This window comes from Leptodactylus fuscus, chromosome 4 (genome assembly GCF_031893055.1).
Source record: "Leptodactylus fuscus isolate aLepFus1 chromosome 4, aLepFus1.hap2, whole genome shotgun sequence".
Classification (NCBI taxonomy): domain Eukaryota; kingdom Metazoa; phylum Chordata; class Amphibia; order Anura; family Leptodactylidae; genus Leptodactylus; species Leptodactylus fuscus.
In genome coordinates, this window is record NC_134268.1 from 205,492,173 (window position 1) to 205,519,103 (window position 26,931).

A 26,931-nucleotide genomic window follows, 5' to 3' on the forward strand; every position below is an offset into this window, starting at 1 on the left:
ATGGCCAGGCTGTAAATCCTGCGAGTGTTTCCTGCCTCACCTCTCTGTGCTGACTCTGTCCCCGTCACATCACCCGGCGCCTTAATCCCTTTTTTCCTTTTACTAAACAACTGTTTTTGTTATCATTGAAGACTAAGCGATCGCGTACGAGGAATAGAACAGAACATCAGCGTGGTGGAGCAATCGATGTATCTCCTCCTTTCTACAGTCCCATTCTCTCTCTCATGGTGCCCCATTAGTTTTCTCTCTACCTGCACCCCGCTATTTCTTTCCGCACCTCATTATTATATCTCTCTCTCGACATCCCATTATCTCTCCCACCCCATTATTTCTTTTTTTGGTACCCCATAATTATAGTTCTCTCGTGGTGCCCCATTATTTCTCGCTCTGCCCCTTTGTTTCTTTATCTTTGTGTTCCATCATTTCTCTCTCATAGCACTCTTGGTGCCTCAAAATAATTTTCTTTGCGCCCCATTATTTCCCACCTATTCTAAATGTGTGTGTATGTATATACATCTCTCTGCCCCCTTATTCCTCTCCCTTTTTTCCTTCTCTCTTACCCCCTCATTTCTCTCTCCTTTTTTGGCCTCCCATTATGACTCTCTCAGCATCCCTTTATTTACCCATTATTTCTCAGTTTCCATCTCTCAGTGCCCCCCGTTACTTCTCTAACGCCTCCCTATTATTTTCATCTCTCCCTCTATTTGTGCCCCATCATTCCTCTCTAGTACCCTGTTTTTTGATCTTGTCTCCATTATTTCTCCCTCTCACACTGCTCCATCTTTTCTCTTATTTTTCTCCATGGATCCCCATTACATATATTTTTTCCATTGCCCCCCATTATTTCTCTGTTTCCATCTCTCTGTGCCCCCGTTACTTCTCTAACGCCTCCCTATAATTTTCATCTCTCCCACTCTTTGTGCCCCATCATTCCTCTCTAGTACCCTGTTTTTTGATTAGTTCTCCCTCTCACACTGCTCCATCTTTTCTCTTATTTTTCTCTTTGGATCCCCATTACATATATTTTTTCTGTTGCCCCCCATTTTTTCTCTGTTTCCATCTCTCGGTGCCCCGTTACTTCTCTAACACCTCCCTATTATTTTCATCTCTCCCTCTCTTTGTGCCCCATCATTTCTCTCTAGTACCCTGTTTTTTGATTACTTCTCCCTCTCACACTGCTCCATCTTTTCTCTTATTTTTCTCCATGGATCCCCATTACATATATTTTTTCCATTGCCCCCCATTATTTCTCTTTTTCCATCTCTCTGTGCCCCCGTTACTTCTCTAACGCCTCCCTATAATTTTCATCTCTCCCACTCTTTGTGCCCCATCATTCCTCTCTAGTACCCTGTTTTTTGATTACTTCTCCCTCTCACACTGCTCCATCTTTTCTCTTATTTTTCTCTTTGGATCCCCATTACATATATTTTTTCCGTTGCCCCCCATTATTTCTGTTTCTCTCGGCTCCCTATTATTTCGCCCTCTCTACGCCCCATTATCTTTCTCTCCTTGGTGTTTCATTATTTCTTTTGCGGTGCCCCGTTTTTTTTGTCACAATGCCGGAGGTTCTAAAGTGAATGTGATTGGTTGGACTAATTGGGGACGGGGGACCCTGATTTATTCAAACACCACAAACTTTCTGCAAATTTAATAACCTGCTACTTTTAATCCTGTATGGCGGATTCTCTGTCATCAAGGGGAGTTGAGGGACACTTCTGCGCTGATAGCCGTATTAAGGCTTATGCTAAGACATTTCTATTATTCCCTTAGGATGGAGCTCGGCTCCTTAATTGCACGGATCACTTTAACTATGAGCTCATCTCATTTTGTGGTAGGACAGGTTACCATGCCAATTGGATTTTTTTTTTCCCTGCTATGTTTTTCTTGACTTGTGCTACTTAATCTTTGCTTCCACTCTGAAATCTGAGACTTGGTACATTTGTAGCTATTATGGAATCGACCTTAAATTAAATCTTCATCTTTTATCATTGTCATTTTTAGGTCTAAAATTCTGGCTCGATCAATTTCCTCGTATCTTATAATAGTGGCTGGAGCTCAGATTTTATGATACAAGGCTCCAAATCCCCTTCGTAGTCCTAAATTTACTAAATAACCTGCTGGCTATTTGCAGGCACCACTAGAGGGAGCTAACTGCATACTGTTATTACTTAAAGGGGGTTGGCTGGGAGTAAAAAAAAAAAAAAAAAAAAAATTTTTACTGAAGGACAGAAAAGTTAATAACATAAAAACAAAATCACTCCCGGACAAGAAGTGTATTGGTTAAGTCACAGATATTTTTGTAAATCCCAGACACAACCCTTCTATGCGTTCTGTTCTATATGGGGGTATATTTGTATTTTACACACATACATATTAAAAAATTATATAGTATATATTATATAATTATATATTAAAAATATAATATAGAAAAATATATTTTTAAAAAAATATACATATTTTTGGAAATAATAAATTAATAAATATATATCTAGATAAATATTAGATAGTTAGATAGGAGATAGATAGACCTAAGGATGGATGGATAGATAGATAAATAGATAGATAGATAGATAGATAGATAGATAGATGGAAGGCTAGTCTTCTCTTACCTTTTGTCTTCTCCGTGCCGCTGTTCTGTAGGAATTCTGGTTTTTGTCGGTATGTAAATGAGTTCTCTCACAGCACAGGGGCGGGCCCCAGTGCTCAAACAGCACTGGGGGCGTCCCCAATGCTGCGAGATAACTCTCCAGTGCCGCCTCCACCTTCTTCTGGAACGAGGTCTTCACGAGTCTTCTTCCGGTGGTGGCTTCTAACTTGTTGGCCTAGGGCAAAGCTGACTACGCATGGCCGCTTACACAGTATTCTAAACGGCCATTTTCTTGTGGCCGGCGGGCATTCGCCGTCGGCTTGCCCTAGGCCCGAAGTCTAGAAGTTAGAAGCCACCACCGGAAGAAGACGCGGTGAAGACCTCTTTCCAGAAAAAGGTGGAGGCGGCGCTGGAGAATTGTCTGGCAGCATTGGGGGCGCCCCCAGTGCTGTTTGAGCACTGGGACCCACCCCCAGTGCTGCGAGAGAACTCATTTACATACCGAGAAAAAGCGGGATTCCTACGGAACAGTGATGCGGAGAAGACTAGCCTTTCTTAAGGCTATTCCGACGTGTTAATGATAAAAAAAAAAAAAAAAATGTGATTGAATGGTAGGATCCCTTTAAAGGCATAAAATCCCCTGTCTATCACACGTTTCTTTGCTAAGGCCTATATGCAACTACATTTAACGATTTTTTTTAAAAAAAATTTTTTGTTCTCAAATGAAGTGAAAAAGCAATAAACCCTGCATTGCCGCAGTTTATTGTAGGCTTTCATCTGTGTTTGGGGTCTTGCAGTGATTTCCTATGTCTGACTTAATCATTTTCATTCCTATAAGAACTTGAAACAAGGGGCCTTTTGCATATCACTCATCTTCCTTTAATTTCGGCATTGTAGTGACCCCCTCACCTACTCCTCTTTTCTACTATTTTCAGAAGATTAGCTCCTTTGTCAAGCTCATATTACCAATTGTTCCCTTGATCTTCCAGCATCGTCCTTACCGTATACAAGCGCTCTTCTGTCTTCCATCAATCACTATCTGATTATGCCGAATTCCTGCAGCTCCGCTGCTGAGGGGTCACTTTTTTTTTACATTATGTAATTGAATTTTATTTTGTGTATTGGTGTTTATATAACATTGTAGTCGTAAACCCATGTGTGACGGTCAGAGGAGGGATATATATATATATATATATATATATATATATATATATATATATATATATATATATATATATATATATATATAGGACATGGCGGTCGGTGCTCATAAACCCTAACATGGAGGCGATCAGTCAGCAGGTCGTAGGACGGAAAGGATGTGTTATAGACATAGGTCCAGATTTAATACCTGGTCATGTCATTAAATCAATAATTCTCTGTAGTTCAGCTTTCACCTATAGCTCCTATACAGCGCTGTGTCTACATGAAGAATACTTGCAATCCATTTACAGTTTGATTCTGAAGTTACACTCCCTTTAATGTGTACTAACATAGGGTTAATAGTGGGTAGAGACATGGCAGTACGTAGGGTCAGACTACACATAGTTTATTTGTAGTCTGTTACCATGGAGACACATGGGTCCACCATAAGTGATCTGTATTTGCAGTGTGTGTATGATAGATAGATGATAGATAGATAGATAGATAGATAGATAGATAGATAGATAGATAGATAGATAGATAGGAGATAGATAGATAGATAGATAGATAGATAGATAGGGAGATAGATAGATAGATAGATAGCTAGGAGATAGATAGATAGGAGATAGATAGATAGATAGATAGATAGGAGACAGATAGATAGATAGATAGATAGATAGATAGATAGATAGATAGATAGATAGATGGGAGACAGATAGATAGATGGATAGATAGATAGGAGATAGATAGATAGATACTATAGATAGATAGATAGATAGATAGATACTATAGATAGATAGATACTATAGATAGATAGATACTATAGATAGATAGATACTATAGATAGATAGATACTATAGATAGATAGATACTATAGATAGATAGATACTATAGATAGATAGATATTAGATAGATAGATAGATAGATAGATATTAGATAGATAGATAGATATTAGATAGATAGATAGATAGGAGATACATAGATAGATGGGAGACAGATAGATGGATAGATACGATAGATAGATGGATAGATAGATGGATAGATAGATGGATAGATAGATACTATAGATGGATAGATAGATACTATAGATGGATAGATACTATAGATGGATAGATACTATAGATAGATAGATAGATAGATACTATAGATAGATAGATAGATAGATAGATAGATAGATAGATAGATAGATAGGAGATAGATAGATAGATAGGAGATAGATAGATAGATAGGAGATAGATAGATAGATAGATAGATAGATAGATATTAGATAGATAGATATTAGATAGATAGATAGATAGGAGACAGATAGATAGATAGATAGATAGATAGATAGATAGATAGATAGATAGATAGATAGATAGGAGATAGATAGATAGATAGATAGATAGGAGACAGATAGATAGATAGATAGATAGATAGATTCATAGATAGATAGGAGATACATAGATAGATGGGAGACAGATAGATGGATAGATACGATAGATACGATAGATAGATAGATAGATAGATAGATAGATAGATAGATACTATAGATGGATAGATAGATACTATAGATAGATAGATAGATACTATAGATAGATACTATAGATAGATACTATAGATAGATACTATAGATAGATAGATAGATAGATAGATAGATAGATAGATACTATAGATAGATAGATACTATAGATAGATACTATAGATAGATAGATACTATAGATAGATACTATAGATAGATAGATACTATAGATAGATACTATAGATAGATACTATAGATAGATAGATAGATAGATAGATAGATACTATAGATAGATAGATACTATAGATAGATACTATAGATAGATACTATAGATAGATACTATAGATAGATACTATAGATAGATAGATAGATAGATAGATAGATAGATACTATAGATAGATAGATACTATAGATAGATAGATACTATAGATAGATAGATACTATAGATAGATAGATACTATAGATAGATAGATAGATATTAGATAGATACTATAGATAGATAGATACTATAGATAGATAGATAGATACTATAGATAGATAGATACTATAGATAGATAGATACTATAGATAGATACTATAGATAGATACTATAGATAGATAGATACTATAGATAGATACTATAGATAGATACTATAGATAGATACTATAGATAGATACTATAGATAGATACTATAGATAGATAGATAGATAGATAGATAGATAGATACTATAGATAGATACTATAGATAGATAGATAGATAGATAGATACTATAGATAGATACTATAGATAGATAGATAGATACTATAGATAGATACTATAGATAGATAGATACTATAGATAGATAGATACTATAGATAGATAGATACTATAGATAGATAGATACTATAGATAGATAGATACTATAGATAGATAGATACTATAGATAGATAGATACTATAGATAGATAGATACTATAGATAGATAGATACTATAGATAGATAGATACTATAGATAGATAGATACTATAGATAGATAGATACTATAGATAGATAGATAGATAGATAGATACTATAGATAGATAGATAGATATTAGATAGATACTATAGATAGATACTATAGATAGATAGATACTATAGATAGATAGATACTATAGATAGATAGATACGATAGATAGATAGATATTAGATAGATACTATAGATAGATACTATAGATAGATACTATAGATAGATAGATAGATAGATAGATAGATAGATAGATAGATAGGAGATAGATAGATAGATAGATAGATAGATAGATAGATAGGGAGATAGATAGATAGATAGATAGATAGCTAGGAGATAGATAGATAGGAGATAGATAGATAGATAGATAGATAGGAGACAGATAGATAGATAGATAGATAGATAGATAGATAGATAGATAGATAGATAGATGGGAGACAGATAGATAGATGGATAGATAGATAGGAGATAGATAGATAGATACTATAGATAGATAGATAGATAGATAGATACTATAGATAGATAGATACTATAGATAGATAGATACTATAGATAGATAGATACTATAGATAGATAGATACTATAGATAGATAGATACTATAGATAGATAGATACTATAGATAGATAGATATTAGATAGATAGATAGATAGATATTAGATAGATAGATAGATATTAGATAGATAGATAGGAGATACATAGATAGATGGGAGACAGATAGATGGATAGATACGATAGATAGATGGATAGATAGATGGATAGATAGATGGATAGATAGATACTATAGATGGATAGATAGATACTATAGATGGATAGATACTATAGATGGATAGATACTATAGATAGATAGATAGATAGATACTATAGATAGATAGATAGATAGATAGATAGATAGATAGATAGATAGGAGATAGATAGATAGATAGGAGATAGATAGATAGATAGGAGATAGATAGATAGATAGATAGATAGATAGATAGATAGATAGATAGATATTAGATAGATAGATAGATAGGAGACAGATAGATAGATAGATAGATAGATAGATAGATAGATAGGAGATAGATAGATAGATAGATAGATAGGAGACAGATAGATAGATAGATAGATAGATAGATAGATTCATAGATAGATAGGAGATACATAGATAGATGGGAGACAGATAGATGGATAGATACGATAGATACGATAGATAGATAGATAGATAGATAGATAGATAGATAGATAGATACTATAGATGGATAGATAGATACTATAGATAGATAGATAGATACTATAGATAGATACTATAGATAGATACTATAGATAGATACTATAGATAGATAGATAGATAGATAGATAGATAGATAGATAGATACTATAGATAGATAGATACTATAGATAGATACTATAGATAGATAGATACTATAGATAGATACTATAGATAGATAGATACTATAGATAGATACTATAGATAGATACTATAGATAGATAGATAGATAGATAGATAGATACTATAGATAGATAGATACTATAGATAGATACTATAGATAGATACTATAGATAGATACTATAGATAGATACTATAGATAGATAGATAGATAGATAGATAGATACTATAGATAGATAGATACTATAGATAGATAGATACTATAGATAGATAGATACTATAGATAGATAGATACTATAGATAGATAGATAGATATTAGATAGATACTATAGATAGATAGATACTATAGATAGATAGATAGATACTATAGATAGATAGATACTATAGATAGATAGATACTATAGATAGATACTATAGATAGATACTATAGATAGATAGATACTATAGATAGATACTATAGATAGATACTATAGATAGATACTATAGATAGATACTATAGATAGATAGATAGATAGATAGATAGATAGATAGATAGATAGATAGATAGATAGATACTATAGATAGATACTATAGATAGATAGATAGATAGATACTATAGATAGATACTATAGATAGATAGATAGATACTATAGATAGATACTATAGATAGATAGATACTATAGATAGATAGATACTATAGATAGATAGATACTATAGATAGATAGATACTATAGATAGATAGATACTATAGATAGATAGATACTATAGATAGATAGATACTATAGATAGATAGATACTATAGATAGATAGATACTATAGATAGATAGATACTATAGATAGATAGATACTATAGATAGATAGATACTATAGATAGATAGATACTATAGATAGATACTATAGATAGATAGATAGATATTAGATAGATACTATAGATAGATACTATAGATAGATAGATACTATAGATAGATAGATACTATAGATAGATAGATACGATAGATAGATAGATATTAGATAGATACTATAGATAGATACTATAGATAGATACTATAGATAGATAGATAGATACTATAGATAGATAGATACTATAGATAGATAGATAGATACTATAGATAGATACTATAGATAGATACTATAGATAGATACTATAGATAGATAGATACTATAGATAGATAGATACTATAGATAGATAGATACTATAGATAGATACTATAGATAGATAGATATTAGATAGATAGATATTAGATAGATAGATAGATAGATAGATAGATACGATAGATACGATAGATAAGATAGATAGATAGATAGATACTATAGATGGATAGATACTATAGATAGATGGATGGATAGATAGATACTATAGATAGATAGATAGATAGATAGATAGATAGATAGATAGATAGATAGATGGATAGATACTATAGATGGATAGATACTATAGATAGATAGATATTATGGATGGATGGATGGATAGATAGATACTATAGATAGATAGATAGATAGATAGATAGATAGATAGATAGATAGATAGATATTATAGATAAGATAGACACTGTAGATAGATGATGTTAGATGCGAGTATATGACCATAGATTTAGTTACCTGAATGTCATTGGTTAATACATCTGTTTCAAAGACCATACAACACGGTGGCTCAGTGATTAGCACTGCAACCTTGCAGCGCTGGAGTCCTGGGTTCGAATCCCACCAGGAACATCATCTGCAAGGAGTTTGTATGTTCTCCCCATGTTTGTGTGGATTTCCTCCCATTCTACAAAGACATACGGATAGGAAAAAAAATAGTACATTGTGATCCCTATATGGGGCTCACAATTTTCTCCCTTACTGTAGGTCTATGCAGAGGATTCGGAGCCCTGTACTATAAAAGCTCTTAGACTGCTAGAAATACATATAGTCAGATCAATCCGTACTGAATGAGGGCTCTTTTCCATTCCCAATGTGGGTGAGATTGGTGGTAAAACATCATTTTAATGTAAGTTTTTTTTCATTTAGATATAAAACTGCAGAATTTCATTATATTTCCACCGCCTCACTTGAGGGTATGTTTTATAAACTGTAAAGTTTGGTTATTTTGGGCAAGGAGTAGGAAACCCAGTGCAATGGTTGAGTTGCAGCGACTTGGGTTATACATGTGCCGTCCTCTCCAGTAAAAATCTGTTGTGGTTTAGTGATTAAAGCCATCTGGAGAGAGTCCGTGTAACCTCCTGCTGCCGAGGTCCGGGCCTGCACCGTCTTCACGCGCGCCTGTATCCTCTGGCTTCATTCCTTCACAGACTGATGGAGAGCCCTGGATTTATTCTGCCGTATATCGCTAGCAGCGTCCATCTTACTTCCTCCTATAGATGTGAACGCTGCTGGATCGTTGTGTTGTAAGTTGCACTGAACACGAGTATCGCCCAATGGCTGACTTTCACTTGTAGCTAAAGAATCGGGCGTTGGAAATCGGCGTGCTCGATCCTTCTTCCAGGAACCCCATCCACATTAGATAATGGACCACCGAAATTGGCGAATTTATTCTAATTCCCTTTAATGTGCCCGGAGTCTTAATATTTTATAACAAATGAGGATTAAATCATTTGCTACCCCCTGCCTTGGGGAGCTGAGCGTGAAAATTGTGCAAATGTTTTATTTACGTTTTTATTTTATTTTATTCTACTCTTATATACTCGAGTATAAGCCGACCCGAAAAATTCGGCTTATACTCGAGTATATACGGTGATCTCTTCTCGTGTAAAGTTTAGTCGCCCGCTGGTTAGATTATTTAAAATGTATTTTTGCCTCTTCTGAGATTTCAGAATTTCTTAAATTTTTTTGCCCTTTAATGTTTGGTGCACAGGTTCCTAGTCGAAAATGGTAGCGACCAGCAGAGATTAACCTTTTGTTCCCTGCAAAACTTTTTTACTAGACTGTTCCAGAACTATGCAGCAAGTGCTGCAGACGGACAAACGGCGAGGACAAGATGGTTTTCTGTTTGCTTTTACCGTTTATTATGAGATTTACTGTTTCTTTAAAATAATGGCGCCCGCTATGTTCACTGTATTTGTGTAACTGTATAGTTGGTTACATAGGTGCACCATGGTGAAATTGTATGGAGGGGATCACTGTGGTTAGCCCTTATAAAGCAGGCCAAGAAGGTGCCCATATTATAAAATATGACTGAAATGAGGTTCTGCAGCAGCTGAGGTGTGGAGTATAAGCAGTGGCCCCCTACAAAGGCTAATACTCTAACCGTCCATGACATCCTTATAGCACTTTACATTTACTGTTAACTCTTCTGTGCTGAGTTTTCGTGATTTTTTTTTTCCCTCCAAGACATAAAAAAGTAGTCTAGATTCCAACAAAGACGTCTTGACTACGAGAACTCCTCTGTTACTGACCGTCCATTCTTCATTGTAAGAAATAGCCGTCTTACAAGTTAAAGCATCCTGGTGTTCGGCCTGACCTGGTGACGGATGAGTAAATGGTTAATGATAGTGAACTCTGAGACAGTCCAGATCAAATACTCTTTGAACAAAACCTTCAAAGTCTGTCACAGGAATTAGATGTTGAAATCTGAAGGATTTAGTGGCCTTGGAGCTCCTTTCGGAGGACTACTTGATAAAGCGCTGCCGCTCCTTGTACACAGATGTCTATATGTCCTCTTGTACTGGCGGAGGGGCCCGGTGGCCTCCAAGGTTACCATATCTGCAGCTGCCAAACAATTTGTGACCTCCCGGATCCACCTGCGTAGACGGCGACCCTTACATCCCAGCCGGCATTGATGCCAAATACTAGTTTGGGTAAGATTGTACACAGTATGTCAAGAAAAAAAAAACAAATTCTGCAGCAAAAATATCTAAGGGAAAAAAAATTGCTCTAAATCCATGTATATATGAAGTCAGAAGGCATAATAGTGAGGTACGCAGACCATGCTACGAATTCTGGGTAGCAAATGACTTACCCAAAATATAGGAGCTAAAATCCTTGGCAAATTTGTAAAACCTACCAAGTTTCTCAGGACTGAAGACTGTTAACCCGGCCCTGCAGACAGATAGGTTAGGGGCACCCAAATCAAGCTGTAATTTGCCCAAAGTGAATTGGTGCAGCCATTGTTGAGATATCCAATGTTTTTTTTGGTAAAAATTCAAAAGATCTCTTTGCAGCAATGGGGGCGTAGTCACTTACCTGTTTGGAGCAACAGTTGCACCATCATTGCTCCAAAGAGTCCATTTGTATATTGATCAATAGCAATCTCTCAGCAACAAAGGTAAACTCCATCTGATTCAGGGGACCCCATCCTATCTATCTGGGGGGCGGGTTAATATGCTGGATACTTAAATGTAACAGGAGTTGAAATTTAAACCCTAGTAAAGTAACTTAAAGAAGTTCTCCAACTAAACCATATTTAACGTGCACGTGTCCGTCCTAGGAAATATCTATATTCCCATGAAATGACAATTCTGGAGGAAGATTTCTTTGTACTTTGTGCTGTGTGTGTGACTCCTCTTAGAAATGCAGGAATAAACGGACAACTGGGAGTTCCCATACCCCTTGTTATCACTTTCCCACTCCACGCCGTAGCGTTACATCCCTCTGTTTGTATAGTCAATGCTTAGCACCAATTAGTAGCTGTGCCTATGGCAAACAAAGAAAAATACTGTAAAATAAACTGTAAAAAATACCTTTTAATTTTAAAAACATGTAATATAGACAGATTTGTTCTGTATCCTCGTGTGTGTATAAGGCTGGGCGCACATCAGCGTTTGGTTTCCATTCCGGTATCCTGTCCCTTATTCCGCTTGAAAAATGCTTTGATTGTATATTGTCAGACTTTGGAGGGACACGCCCCAGCTAAACTGGTAACACCCAGTTGTCAATTTATTCATACGTTTCTAGGGGGAATAACCGAGTTATCAGAATAGATGGGGGGAATATGATTGACTAAAACAGACCTGTTAGGAGAGGTGACCGTTCCCCTTTAAGCACTATAAGGATCCATGCACACGGCCGTGTTTAGGCATCGAAGTTTGGGCTGAATTTATCACTGAATGCAGAGGGATGACACTCGGAGGGACATCGGAGTGCGTTCTGTGATGCATTCACATCTGTGGGGCTTCCGGAGCCGTTCCGTTCCATTAACTCTCAGCAGAATAGGACCTGCTCTATAATCCTCCATATGGATCCGTAGGGTACCAAATGGATCCGGAGTCATAGAATGCACTTAGAAAAACTCTGATGTACACTTGGTTGTGTGCATGGGCCCTAATATAAAGTGGCCCTGACAGAAGCTGTGGATGAACTACCTTGATTTTTACTTAGAATCGTATACCCATCTGGTGCAAGAGACATTCATTCTTCCTAACCATACTGATAAGGCTTTAATATAAGACGACTTATATGATATCCCTAGCTGTACTGACCTGGAGTGCACTAGAGAAGAAGCCATACAAGCCAAGTAATACAGACTTTACCTATGGTACTAATTAGTATTAATATTTTATTTATTTAGTTATTAAATGAGCTCAATGTTACGGTATGTCGCCAGGTTTCTCTCTGAGGGGTATGTTTGGGATTATAATACGGAATAGCTCTATTTTTCCCAAATACGTCTCGTACCGACAAATTTGTTTACAGTGTGTGTGTGTGTGTGTGTGTATATATATATATGTGTGTGTGTGTGTGTGTGTTATTTCTGTGTATATTCTATACCTTTGACAATCTTTGTGTTCTCCCCCGCTAGGTGTTGTTTGCTAATAGTATATTCGTGTATGATACACCATAAAAAAATCAGGAGAGATTCTTCTAAAATCAAACAATCAGTCTAAATGTTTCGACTCCTTGAGTTCTATGTTGAACCTATAATCTATACCCTGTATACGCCGCCACATAGACAGACAAAGGCGAGCACAGGTAATAGCCGGGCCTGAACAGATGGCAATTAAACGTTGCTGATTTTGGAATTGCCGTTCCAACCATGTTCCTCCCTGTAACCGTGTCCATTATGTGTGTTTTATTTTCTTATAATTGTAGCCGGGACATGATATGAATTTTTATTCTTCGCCAGCCTGGGCCTCGCTGAACTTCCATTTAGTATTCAGTATGGAGATTCAATCTGAGAGCTGGACCCTGTTTTTGATGCAGAATGTGAATGCTAGCGAAGCTACGACAGCTGTCCACTCACCATGTGGTGTCCTCCATTGCACTGCCGTACAGATGAATTCTTTGCCCAATGTTTCAGTAATATTGGACGCACATGTTTCCAAGTGACAAAGCAGTATGCTTATGCATTCATGTGAATTACAGCTACAGTTGGCTCCATATTAAAACATTCACACCAGGGCCACCCTCGTGGTCGCGGCGCTAGTCACATCACAGTAGGCTCTGCCTTATCTAAAGATACAGTTAACTACTGCCGAGGTGGAGCGGATCCTCCGCTGCTTTGTGTGCCTGCTTTTGTGTCTTTTTTTTTTTTTTTTTTTCTTCCCTGTGTCTTAGTTAAGAGTTGTGCATACATTTAGGGCCGTATTCATATGTGAGTTTTGATTTCTTACATTTTTCATACACTTTTCTCACTATGGCATCTGTCTTGCATTATAAAATGGATACAATGTTCTTTATTTGTATCTTTATTAAACACTCTTTCTCTTAGATGAATTGTATTATGACAGGACTTTGTATGATACGTTTATGATGTTGTATATAAATTGTTGTGTACCTACGGGTATTACTGTCACCCCAGCAGCCTCAATATCTTGGAAATCATCTTTCCCCCCTTTGGTATGGTATAAAGGGGTCCTCTGATATAAGGAAGTAAAGGTCGCTCATAATCTTACTTGCCGGTTCTTCCAAAATGAACAGGAGGTTCCTGAGAAAAGAGGTGACGTCCTGGAGTCCCGGACAGAATGGTCCTTGCATCCAGCGGGCACTTGTCATCCTATATGTGATATGGCCACCTTATATCCCCAGCATGTCCCGCAGGGTTGTGGACCAGGAGCCGGGACCCATTTTGGGTGAAGTCCGTTAAAAAATTTTCCGGCTCTAGCTTCAAAATTTAAAAAAAATAAAAAATCTACAGTCTTTGATATAAATAATTAGATGTATAGTTTTGTTATTGTTACGGGACTCCAGCTTAATGAATTAGCGGGTCATTACTGCCGGTGACTATGGCTGTCAGAAGTTTTTGAACACGGGTCGGGCTGAGACAAAATACTCAGGGCCAATGGTTTTGTGTACCCGCCGCACATCCCCGGTGCCTAGTCATCGCGAGCCATAACATTGCCAATAGGGTTGTGCCCTTATCCATAATAACAGGGTAAGAACAAAGGAAGCCATGGGAGGGTTTAAACTTTTTGTTCATTTTTTTTGTTTACTATTCTAATAAATTCAAGACTTGACATCTATGGGTGATATTAGCTCAATTTCTTCAAGATGCTGAATGTTTATGAGCCCACACCTCTAAGGGGTTTTTTGTTTATGATGGGTCAATTGAACATTTTCTGGGACCCACACCTATCCATTGTTTTGGGTAAGTTCACACGGGGTATTTTGGTCAGGATTTTGAGGCCGTATCCGCCTCAAAATCCTGACCGAAAAGACGGCTCCCATTGAAATCACCTCGCGATTTGGCCTGAAGACACTCCCTCCTCCTGACTAGGCCCATTCATTGGAGCTAATCTGGAGAGGAGTGCGTGACCAGATGCTGGAGCAGTGCACCGGCATTCATTCGCGGCTACCCGTCTTTTGGACTGGAACTTGAGGCAGCCTCCGCTTCAGGTTCCGGTCCCAAAAACCCCGTTTGAACTTGCCCTTAAAGTGCTTACCAAAAACTTTGCTGTACAATATATAGTGGTTGTGCTTGGTATCACGGCTTGGCTCATTCCCTTGAATGGGACTGAGCTGCAATCAGGCCATGTGACCAGTCAATGTAACGTCACATGGTCTGTGAAGCTGGAGCAGCCCCACCACTGCTCGAAATAGTTGATCCATGGGGTCCTTGGTGTTGATAGGACATCAGTTGAAAAGGTAACATAAAACGTCTTTAGGCCAAGGCCTTACATAGCAGGAAAGCAACGTGTTGTGTTTTTTCCTGCAGCGCTTTTAGCAAAAAAAGCTTCTATTATACCTATAGGGAAACAACGTTTCTGTAGGTAGAATTGAAAAGCTACAATTTCCAAAACCATGATGGTTGTGGAAATCACAGAATATCCAAACTGTGTATTTTCCCGCAATGTGTGGATGGGATTCAGTAGCTTTTCCACAATGTGCAGCAGGCATAATGGCTCAGGGGATATCTGCTGCCCTTGGTCCGATTCAAACCCAGTACCCCAGTGGTGCAGATCAACATCTGCATGGATCTTGCAGGTTCTCCTCATGTTTGCATGTGTCTCTTCTGTATTCTCCATCTTCCTCCTCTACAAAAACATTCTAATAGATCCAATACCTTCCTATGCAGCCAGCCCTGGTGTTTAGTGGTCATTATAAAAATATATAAAAAATTTTTATATACCGTATATGCTCAAGTATAAGCCGTGTTTTTCAACACAGTTTTTCGGCTTATACTTGAGTCTCCCATAAAATAGTGAAGAAAAAAAAAAAAAAAAGCTTTAAAAAATAATTAAAAAAATAAAATAAAAGTTGTTGTAAATCCCTCCTTTCCCTAGAATACATATAAAAGTAGACAATGACTGTGACACACAAACACATTAGGTATCCCTGTGTCTGACAGTGCCCGGTCTACTGAATATAGGGGATCTGCAGTGCTCCTGTTCCATCGGGAAGGGGTTAATAGGAGCACTGCAGATCCCCTATAGTCAGCCAGACTGAATTCCAAGTGGGGGAAGAAAACTCAGTCCTCAAGCTCAGGGAAGGGGCAGATAGACAACCAAAACACCCCCTCCCCTTCCCCAGCAACTACTGCACCCAAAAACTCCGACCATTTTAATTTTTGAAATTTTCCAGTAGCTGCTGCATTTCCCCCCCTCGGCTTATACTCGAGTCAATAAGTTTTCCCAGTTTTTTGTGGTAAAATTAGGGGCCTCGGCTTATATTCGGGTCAGCTTATACTCGAGTATATGCGGTGTGTGTATATATATATGTGCATATATATATTTATAGTATCATTTTTTTATTTGCACCCATGGCTCCTCCGAGCTTCCTTATTGGTGTGATTTATAACGCCGGCAGCCCAATAAATGTGAATATATTCGAGGCTTTTCGAAATTAAGCAAACAAAGGATCACGTGGACCCGAAAGAGAATGATTGATACGATCCAGCCCGCGATTGGCCATTATTTACTGACTCCTAAGTGGCAGGTTGTATTTATGCTAATTCATCTGCTTCGGGGGGAACATTGCTGATAGCAGAACAAAGTGAATAAAAGTAGTTTGCTTTGCAAATGAATGCAAATGGCGGTGCCTTTTGGGAAGCCCTTTAACAGGGGCAGTGCTCTTTGATTATGAGTGAAGCTGCCATTTGGACATGGTGAAAAGAGCGCGGTGGAACCATTGATTAGGGGAGACAGAGAGGGCCCCGGTAAGCTTGCAGTGCGGCAGGCGGATGTCAGCGTAGTTAGAGCACAGTGGGAGAATGACAGGGAGGATTAGTGTCAGGGAGAAGCTTTGCTGGAGCTGGGGAGATGGTCCCTGGGGTCACTCACCTCTGACTGTTGTTCTGTGCTGATGGCTCGCTAATGAAAGTGCTTGATGCATGGCTGTTCATTATCAGAAAAGGTGATTAGATGAGCTATTTATCTGTAAAGGTTATGCTTCTCAATATCCCTGCCGTTATTGTCCTCTCTGACATGTGCGGGACCACATCGTGTTGCAGCTGCAAGAAAAAGGGGAGAAAAAAAAATGCAAGCGGAAATAAAAATGCAAATGTAGCCAGATCGCTCAGGTGGAGCAGAGCTTAGTGTATCATTTAGTACAAAATGGGGCAACGTATTAGGCAGCCCCATAAGGTTAAGGCAGTCCTCCGGTTCACCATAAATATATTGTATAATATATATTTATATCCGCCTTTGTAACCGTTCTGTTGCGGCCTGGTCACCTTTCTAAAATTGGCACGTGCCCCGTGTGCTGGTAGTCTAAGATACACCCCTAACCTCAAGAAGCAGAGCGCCCCAGATTACATAGTGTAGTCTGAGAAACCCATGAGCATTTTATGTGTGGAGGGGTAGAGGGGGCTGGAAATCGGAGGATATAATACTAGGTTTTTTAGGTATTCTATGTTTGTTCTGATTTTTTTTTTTTAGTTAATCGAAGGGTCGCTATAATGGGCAGGTCAGCCCTGCTATATCTATACATGCACAAAATAAAGTGTGACCCTGGTCTATAGTCTCTCACTCTGCCAAATCAGTTTCCCTGCGCTATGCTGAGGAGGCCCAAAAGACCGAAACAGCGCTGTCCATAGCTGGGAATCTGTTCCTTTTGGAATAGAAATACTAATTTGGCAATAAACTCCGTATCATGTTAGTAGGCTTATTAACTGAGTCATGCGTGATGTTAAGGGGGCTGCCCTCTAGAGGGCGACATACAGAGGCACTGTCCTCCTAATTACATCCTGGAGAATAGATTTGCATATTTTTTCCCCGGGTCTTCTCTAGTGAGTGTACGTCGGCCATTGGGGCTTCTATTTATCTCCCTTATTATAACATGGATAGATCATCATTGGCTCATGCTGACTCTAGGGTTACAAGCTCATGATGAAAACAGAGCCCAAGAGACCCGATGGACTATAATCAGGAGTCCATTTTTGTTTTTTGTTTTTTTTTAAATTGGAATGGCCGTACCAAAAAACTAAACATGCGGCACTTTTTTTGTCCAGTTATCTCAGACGTATCGGTACAGATGTGAACCTTAATGCCTTACTTGTAGATCTTAATTCTACTCCTGTATTATTATTTCTATTGATTTCCCCCATTCGGCGCTGTTTGAGTCCTTCATTGTAATGTCATTTCTTGTCTTGCAGTCCCCAGAATGGACAGAGGAGGACCTGAGCCAGCTGACAAGAAGCATGGCCAAGTTCCCAGGGGGGACCCCCGGCCGATGGGAGAAGATTGCGCACGAATTGGGTCGATCAGTGGCAGATGTGAGTTGATTTCGGTACAGTAAGTGACAAACCCAACAAGACAGGCGGAGGAGGAGACGGCCCAGGATGATGTCTGACACTGTGACCACAATCCTTATAGGTCCTGGAAGCCTTCGCTGTAGTATGGAGCAGATGTGCGCACGTCCCGCACTACTATGAGCAGCTGTAACTGATCAGCTGGATGGGGCGGGGGTCACTGCTCCGAGGTTTAGGCTACTGTAACCCGATCACAGAAAAACAACGCCATTTATACTGGGTGAAGTAGCCCCTCGCAGTCCGTAGGGGAAATGGCTGAATTGACTTCCTTCTTAAATATCTCCTTAAATATATTTTCAATAAAACCTTCACTTACTAAGTGTCCTTCATAGGCTTGAGGGGAATTATCGATACGAAGGGAGAAGAGTCTGACTATTGTCTATGATACTAGATCTCGTGTATCTAACCAGAAGACTCAAAATTATACAGTATACGATCATAGAAGAGAAGACATTAGTGGCAACAAACATCAAGAATATCTGTATAAAGAAAACACTCTCATCATATGCAAAAAAGTGTCAGCGCGTGCCTTTAGTGCTCCCACCACCCCATAGGAATCGGATCATTCATCATTTTATTTTATTTTTTTTCCCCTATCGGTATGTCTTTGTAGAATGGGAGGAATCCCATGCAAACACGGAGAGAACATGCTAAGTGCTAACCACTGAGCCACCGTTTTGCCTCAATAAGTCCTCATTTTCTGGTCAGTTGGGAACTAAGATGCCCACCAGAGGCGAAACATAAAACTCTGGGATCCCAATGCAAAATCTGTACTAGGCCCCCATGTGTAATGTGTTGCTTTTTTACTATATTGGTCTCATCATATTGGAAAGAGCCACCTCATGGGCCCTCTAAGGCTCCTGGGCCTGGGTGCAACTGTACCCTCTGCCCCTGGTGCCCACCAAGGCCTAAAATTATTGGCCACCCAGTAGTGGTTTTTCTCACAGTCTGTAGAGTGGACTTTCTGCTTCCATTATACCTATAGAGAAACCGCCATCATTTCCGTAGGTATAACTGACATGCTGCGATTTCCAAAACCACAACGACTTGAGAAATTACAACGTGTCCACTGCACATGTGTGTGTGGATGGGATTCGAAGGATTGCATTTACTTTGCAGGGACTGTAAAACGCCACAGCCAACTGCAGCATTTACGCCACATGGGGCCTCGACCTCAGGAGAACGTATTGGCAGTTTGTTTGTTTTTTTAATTAAGTCCTGATGTGTTTTTTTTTTTCTGTATGCCATAGCCATTACTTTGTAGCCACTCCTGACTTTGGTTCAAAAAACTGCTGCACAATCTGCAACAAAAAAAACACAACTTTTCCACAACATGGGGCTTCAGCCTTAGGCCGACATTGGAGAAATGCAGCTATTTTTTTTTTTGCATTTTTCTGCGTTTTTTTGAGCCAAATCCAGGAGTGCATTTTTCAATCCTTTTGTAGCCATTCTTGGCTTTGGCTTAGAAAATAAGCTGCGTTTCCACAATGTCACAATGCGGGGCGTCAGCCTTAATCTGTTTTATTCCCTGCTTGTAGAAGAAATTAAAAGAAAAAAAAAATATATAATTTTTTTATTTTTTTTTCTGTACAGTATGAATGGAGGGCGACCATCTTGCCTGAGCTTCTCCTGTGCATTTAGTCCTATGCTTCACAGCACTCTTATGGCCGTAGGCAGCAATAGTCTGGAGCCGTCTCACTGAGGTCTATGGGACAGGGGGAGATAAGCTGTGACACCATCTATTGTCAGTAGTGATGTAATGATGGGTCAGTGGTGTTATCTATAGAGGTGTTATTGTCTGATTCATTCCTGTATGTGATATAAGGTGACTGCTGCAAAGAAAACCCCTACAGAATTGGCAAATGATTAGTTGTCAGAGTAAAAATTGCAGGATATAGGAGTTTAAAAAAATATATAAAAAAATATCGAGACCTAAAAAAAAATTTGAAAATTCTTTAAAAAATTACATAATTACCTGTTGCTGCAAAGAGTCAGTGCACAAAAACCTAAAGGGTTTGTGCTGTTAAAAACCATTATTCCCTGTCCTATGGATAGGGGGATAAGTATCTGATCGCTGGGTCCTCCAGTGATCAGGAGAATGGAAAACCAAAAGTCCCCCTAAGTCCTCCTGTGAGTAGCACACCAGTGTACCAGAATGAACAGTGCTCTATTCACATCTATGGGCTCCCGAGGATGTGACCCCAGGCAGCCCCATAGACTTAGATGGGGTGCTAGCAATGCAAGTACACATGGGGGACCCCCGGCATTGCACATTAAGCCCCTGTCCTGTGCATAGGGGGATAAGTGTCCATAATAAGTATTAGAAAAGCCCGTGACTGGTTCCTGGTGTCCTATCCTGTTATATATGTATATGACGAGTACAGAATGATCTTTAGGACCCCTCGGTGGGTGTAAGGTCTGTAGAGCACCTTGTACATGCACATTTATCTTAAGATGTATCACGTTGTGCCAATATTCCAGGTCTTGTATGACGATAGTAATGGGCTGACTAGACTGTAGCTATTTCTGTTCCTGGTTTTGTAGTACCTGGGCAGTCCTGTAAGTGATGGCGTGCCATTCTGTGCCCTTCCCGCTCTGGAAACCTTTAAGACACATGTTCCTTCCTACCGATAATGTCTTCCCCACTTTGCAGACCTTCCCATTGTAGAAGCTTTCACCTTCTTTACTTAAGATGCTTTTGTCACTTCACATCGACTCCTAATGACTTTGTACAGTTCCGGAAAGGGTTAATTGGGTTTGCTTCCCCCAAATGATGAGGAGACGTCGTCCTGTGATGGTAGTTCCTGCCGGCTGACCTGGTTACCTGTAGCCCGCTCTCCCCATCAGCTAATTCACATCTGTTCCTTGACCCATTTTCCGCGCTCAGCGTGTAGCCCCAGGCTCGCTACCCATGGCCGTTCCTCAAGAACAATCCGACCAGTTTATTTTTCCCCGTCCAGTGTCTGTCTACGCACATGACTACGGGCTCGCTGCCTTAAACACTTTGACACATGAGTGCACGATGTGGGAGTAAAATGGTTGTTCTTATTTTTTATATCGTATAATAATAATAATAATACATTTTATTTATATAGCGCCAACATATTCCGCAGCGCTGTACAATTTATAGGGTTCAGATACAGACATACATAACAAAGAACGTCATTTCACACAATGGGACTGAGGGCCCTGCTCAAAAGAGCTTACAATCTATGAGGTAGAGAGGGTGACACAAGAGGTAGCAGGGGCGGCATTGCTTATACAGTGTTCAGACAATTTTGTGCATTAGGAATTGTGATAGGCTTGTCTGAAAAGATGCGTCTTTAGTTTGCGTTTGAAACTGTAGAAGTTGGGAGTTAATCTGATTGTCCGGGGTAGAGCATTCCAGAGAAGTGGTGCAGCTCGGGAGAAGTCTTGTATACTAGCGTGGGAGGTTCTGATAATAGAGGATGTAAGTGTTAGATCATTGAGTGAGCGGAGAGCACGGGTTGGGCGGTAGACAGAGATGAGGGAGGAAATGTATGGAGGTGCGGCATTATGGAGAGCCTTGTGGATGAGAGTAATAACTTTATATTTTATTCTATAATGAATAGGCAGCCAGTGTAGTGACTGGCACAGACCAGAGGCATCGCTGTAGCGTCTAGCCTGATAGATGAGCCTGGCCGCTGCATTCAGAATAGATTGTAGAGGAGAGAGTTTAGTGAGGGGAAGACCGATTAGTAAGGAGTTACAGTAGTCAAGGCGAGAATGAATCAGAGAGACAATAAGTGTCTTTAGTGTATCTCTGGTAAGGAAAGGGTGTATTCTGGAGATGTTTTTGAGGTGGAGGTGACATGAACGTATACCATTAGGACAGTAAGATCTTGTCTTGCCCCTTTGGAATGTCTTGAGAAACAGGATTTCTTTATACGATGGCAGGATCAGCATTCATATGTATGGGGGAGGGTTCTCTATTTGGCAATCTGATGGACCGGGCTGGGTTTGGTGAATACCAGGAGAAGGTTATCTGTCTGAGTGACTATACAGTATGGAGGAGGAGGGCTTATTTCAGGGGTTGCCCTTGGCCTCTTAGTTCCAGTGAAGGACAATCGTATGCAAGGACCATAAAGGCGAGGATGGGTGAGTTTAGTGCAGTTGATGATAGAAATCTTCCATTCCAACACCTTTGGGATGAATGGCGAACCCTCTCGTCCGGCCTCATAAATGCTCTTCTAGATAAATGGCCGAAAGTGCCCACAAGTAAAATCTTGTAGAAAGACACCTCAGAAGAGTGGAAGCTGCAACTCCATATTATTGTTTAGATTCATTTACCTAATTAGGCGGATTCTTGATGATGGGAGTTCTGGCCTTGTCCTGACCCCCGGGGCACGTGATTGACAGCAGTTCTCTGCATAGTCAGCCAGCCCATAGCATAGGAGAATGGAAGAGGGGGCAGGGCGACCCAAAGGTCAGAGCGCGGCTTCCAATCACATGACCCAGGGGTTGGGATTATGTTGGAAACCTCCCGGGTTCCTCATCAAGAGTGAATGAGGTAAGTGACCCTAAACTTTCCAGAGTACCCCTAAACTATGCCTGAGGAAGGGATCTGAGATACCCCGAAAGCTCACAATCTGGCATCATTTTTAGTTAGCCATTAAAAAAAGGTATCAACTACTGAAGACTCTCAATTCTTTATATTTCAGACAACCCCTTTAATGCCTACGGTTTTAGAATGGGATGCCATTAAAGCTCCTATAGATGTCCCAACACTTCCGTCCATGTAATGTATATGGCAAATACTCAACAATGGGTTGGGGTCAGGGGTGAACCTACCTTTTTTGGGCGGACGACAGAAATGCCCCCCCCCCCCCCCCCCCCCGGAGGAGGGGGCGGGGCGGAGCTAAGGGGGCGTGTCGGAGCGGCGTTAGCAGGCAGAGAACAGGGAAGGAGAGGACCTGCTCTCTGCCTGAGCATGAGGGGAGGCCACTGAAGCAGCGCTGCGTCCACAGGGCCTCCCCAATCCACCGCTCGGTGACGCTAAGCCAGTCCAGGAAAGCTTGTCCTGGACTGGCTTAGGTAAGCAAAAATGCCGCCCTCCCCGGGGCCCTGGCATAGCGCCGCCTGAAGTGGTCGCTTCAGGTCGCCTCATGGGAGGTGCGGTGCTGGTTGGGGTATAAGTAGGCACTTAAGTGTGTGTGTGTATATATATATATATATATATATATATATATATATATATATATATATATATAGTGCTCCGTGTCACAGACCTGGTAACCCTTACACGGTCACGAGGTCATGAAGCTAATGCTTTGCGGTTGAGAGAAGAACATGGCCATGTCCTATTTACGGGCGCTCTGACTATTACCATGGCCTTCGAGATCAAGGACTGGGGGCGTCATTCTAAAATGACATGTTAGGACCCCAGACGTGTTATTTACTGGACCCCTCCCCCTCTAATGTGCCATTTGCAGAGGCCTCTTGTCCTGTTGCGAGCGGAGCCGATGGAAGGAGCAATATGCGAATCATTACACCATCTTACAGTGGCCACACACGCTCTTAGCACGGGTAAAATGTTTACAATGTTAATTTATAGCTTTCACCAGATGATTTTTGTAACCACAAAGGCCACTTAAATTGTAAAAATAACAGGAAACACAAACGGTCTGGCATGCAAAACAGGCCGTAATGTGATTATTAGCTGCAGCTTTTTTAAATTAAAGGCCACAAATTCTCGGGTTTCCTACTTGTGAAGTAGAACGCCTCCTGAGGCCGAGGGGATGTAAACCGATTCTGCCGCGCTCTGTGGTTACTAATCTCCTGCATTCAGGTTGCGATAGCAGACTGATAGGGGATTTGCCTGCTGCCTGGAAAAGGGCTCAGGTAGGCAGCAAAACAACAGACAGGTGGGCAGATTTAAGAGGACTTTCTTAATTACCGGCCAGCCTTGCCATGTGAGCAGAAGTGCTCGGCTAGATAAATCGTCCCTCTGGTCTCCAAGGAGAAATCGTAGAAGTTAATTTAAGGAACACTAAACCTTGCAACCGCTCAACCCTTCACATTAGGCAGAAATGTGACATTTGCATCGTGTTTCTCCTCCGAGACGCTTGTGAAGTTGTTGTTTTGTTTTGGGTTTTTTTCTTCCCCTCTTTCTTTACAGCGGTTGTAGACAATGGCGGCATCTTGTATTACAGGAACATAGAAGAAGATGTTACAGCTCGGGAGCAGACATGTTTCTGGGTGACATGTGTGGAGATCCCGCTGTCTAGGCCTTGATTTGGTGCTTGGTGGTGCTCAGGCCTAGACTGTATCTACCAAACACTATGTAAGATGTGTACAGTACATAACCGTATGGAGACTTGTAGACATGTAAGAGTTAAATATCTTTGCAAGAGTTTTGTAAAGATTTACAGATTTATTTATTTTTTCTAGCCATCTTAGTGGTGATTTCTTTTGACTTGATCGGTTGGCAATGAATATGACCATGAAGGCTAGAACTTTCTATGGTCTGGGACTTGACAGAAACCTGGCTATGATGTCCTTATTGTGGACACTACATGTGTGAGAAGATAACCAGGACACAATAAGGACATCATGGCTGGTTATCAGGAGGGGACACTACATGTATGAGAAGATAACCTGACCACAATAAGGACATCATGGCTGGTTATCAGGAGGACACTACATGTATGAGAAGATAACCTGACCACAATAAGGACATCATGGCTGGTTATCAGGAGGACACTACATGTATGAGGAGATAACCTGACCACAATAAGGACATCATGGCTGGTTATCAGGAGGACACTACATGTATGAGGAGATAACCTGACCACAATAAGGACATCATGGCTGGTTATCAGGAGGACACTATATTATGAGAAGATAACCCGAACACAATAAGGACATCATGGCTGGTTATCAGGAGGACACTACATGTATGAGAAGATAGCCCGGACACAATGAGGACATCATGGCTGGTTATCAGGTGGACACTACATGTATGAGAAGATAACCCGGACACAATAAGGACATCATAGCTGGTTATCAGGAGGACACTACATGTATGAGGAGATAACCCGGACACAATGAGGACATCATGGCTGGGTGTCTGACAAGTCCCAGAACATAGAAAGTTCTTGGTCATATCCATTGACAACCGATCAAGACAAAAAGATGTCACCACTAAGATGGTTAGAGGAAATCTGCAAAATTTATATTTGCAAAAATGCTTGCTTCTCTACAATGTGTGTATATGGTTCTGTTCATGTAGTAGGTGCTTCTATTACACTTGAGCCCTGTAGCCTGAGAGGGCCCCTTGGCACCAGTATTATAAATGGCACATAGTTAGAGGGGCCTATAGTAGATTTTTGCATTGGTTTCCAAAAGTTTGACATTAAATCTAGAATAGAAATATTGTGCATGGTTTATGGCAGCCTGTTTTATTGAATGAAAGGTTTGGCCAGGATTTAGAATGAGTGGATTTATATGGAACAGTGGGATATCGAACACAACCGCTCCAAAATCAATCCAACTCTGTGCTGTGGATTATAAAACATTTGCACGTGTAACACCTTTCTGACTACGTATAAGCCTGTAACTGTACGGAAAAGTGTGCGCAGATCTCCTGTGCATGAGATAGGAAGGCGACGTATAAGGCTGTCCACAACCTGTCCCCAATATCCCTCACCAGTTGTAAGATGGGAGGAATTAAACCTGGGGTGATATTAAGGTAAAATATAATGATGAAATTAATTCATGGAATATAATTTATTATACGACAAATTGTACAGCGCTGCGGAATATGTTGGCGCTATATAAATAACATTATTATTATTATTACTTGTGATCTAGGGCCAAGGATAAGATCTAATGAGACAGGCGATATAATGTGAGTGGTTTGTAAGAAACGTCATTGACCAGTATGGAACATAGGAGATCATTTGTATATTGGCTGTAGGTGTGTAGTAACACGTGTCTGAATAACTGTGGCCATCTATAAAGGAATGGATTGAGATTCCAAAATAAGCCATGACTAAGAGGTAGTGAAACCTGGAAACGCGTTGGCGTTTATTTTAAACACTGTGCATTTATTTTTTCTGATTTTTTTTTTTTCACTTTTTGTTATCTGGAGTGTATCTTTTTAAATGGCATATTAAAAGTTACATTTTATTGAGTATGGGAGGGCTGCGGACCAGGGGGGGATCTCCTATACACTACAGGCGGCTCCTCGCCCTCACTGCAGTATGTATATGCAGCCATGTTTTCTGCTTCCCAATGCCACCCACCGC

The 26,931-nt window shown here is 39.8% G+C and overlaps 1 protein-coding gene across 1 annotated transcript in view; it reads left to right on the top strand.

Annotated features, from left to right (window-relative positions):
• DNAJC1 (DnaJ heat shock protein family (Hsp40) member C1) overlaps positions 1–26,931 on the top strand; it is a 97,398-nt gene that overhangs the window by 64,701 nt on the left and 5,766 nt on the right. Inside the window, exon 9 of the mRNA XM_075271732.1 lies at positions 18,506–18,625. Coding sequence (XP_075127833.1) covers positions 18,506–18,625 — 120 coding nt within the window. The remainder of the gene's footprint in view (positions 1–18,505; positions 18,626–26,931) is intronic.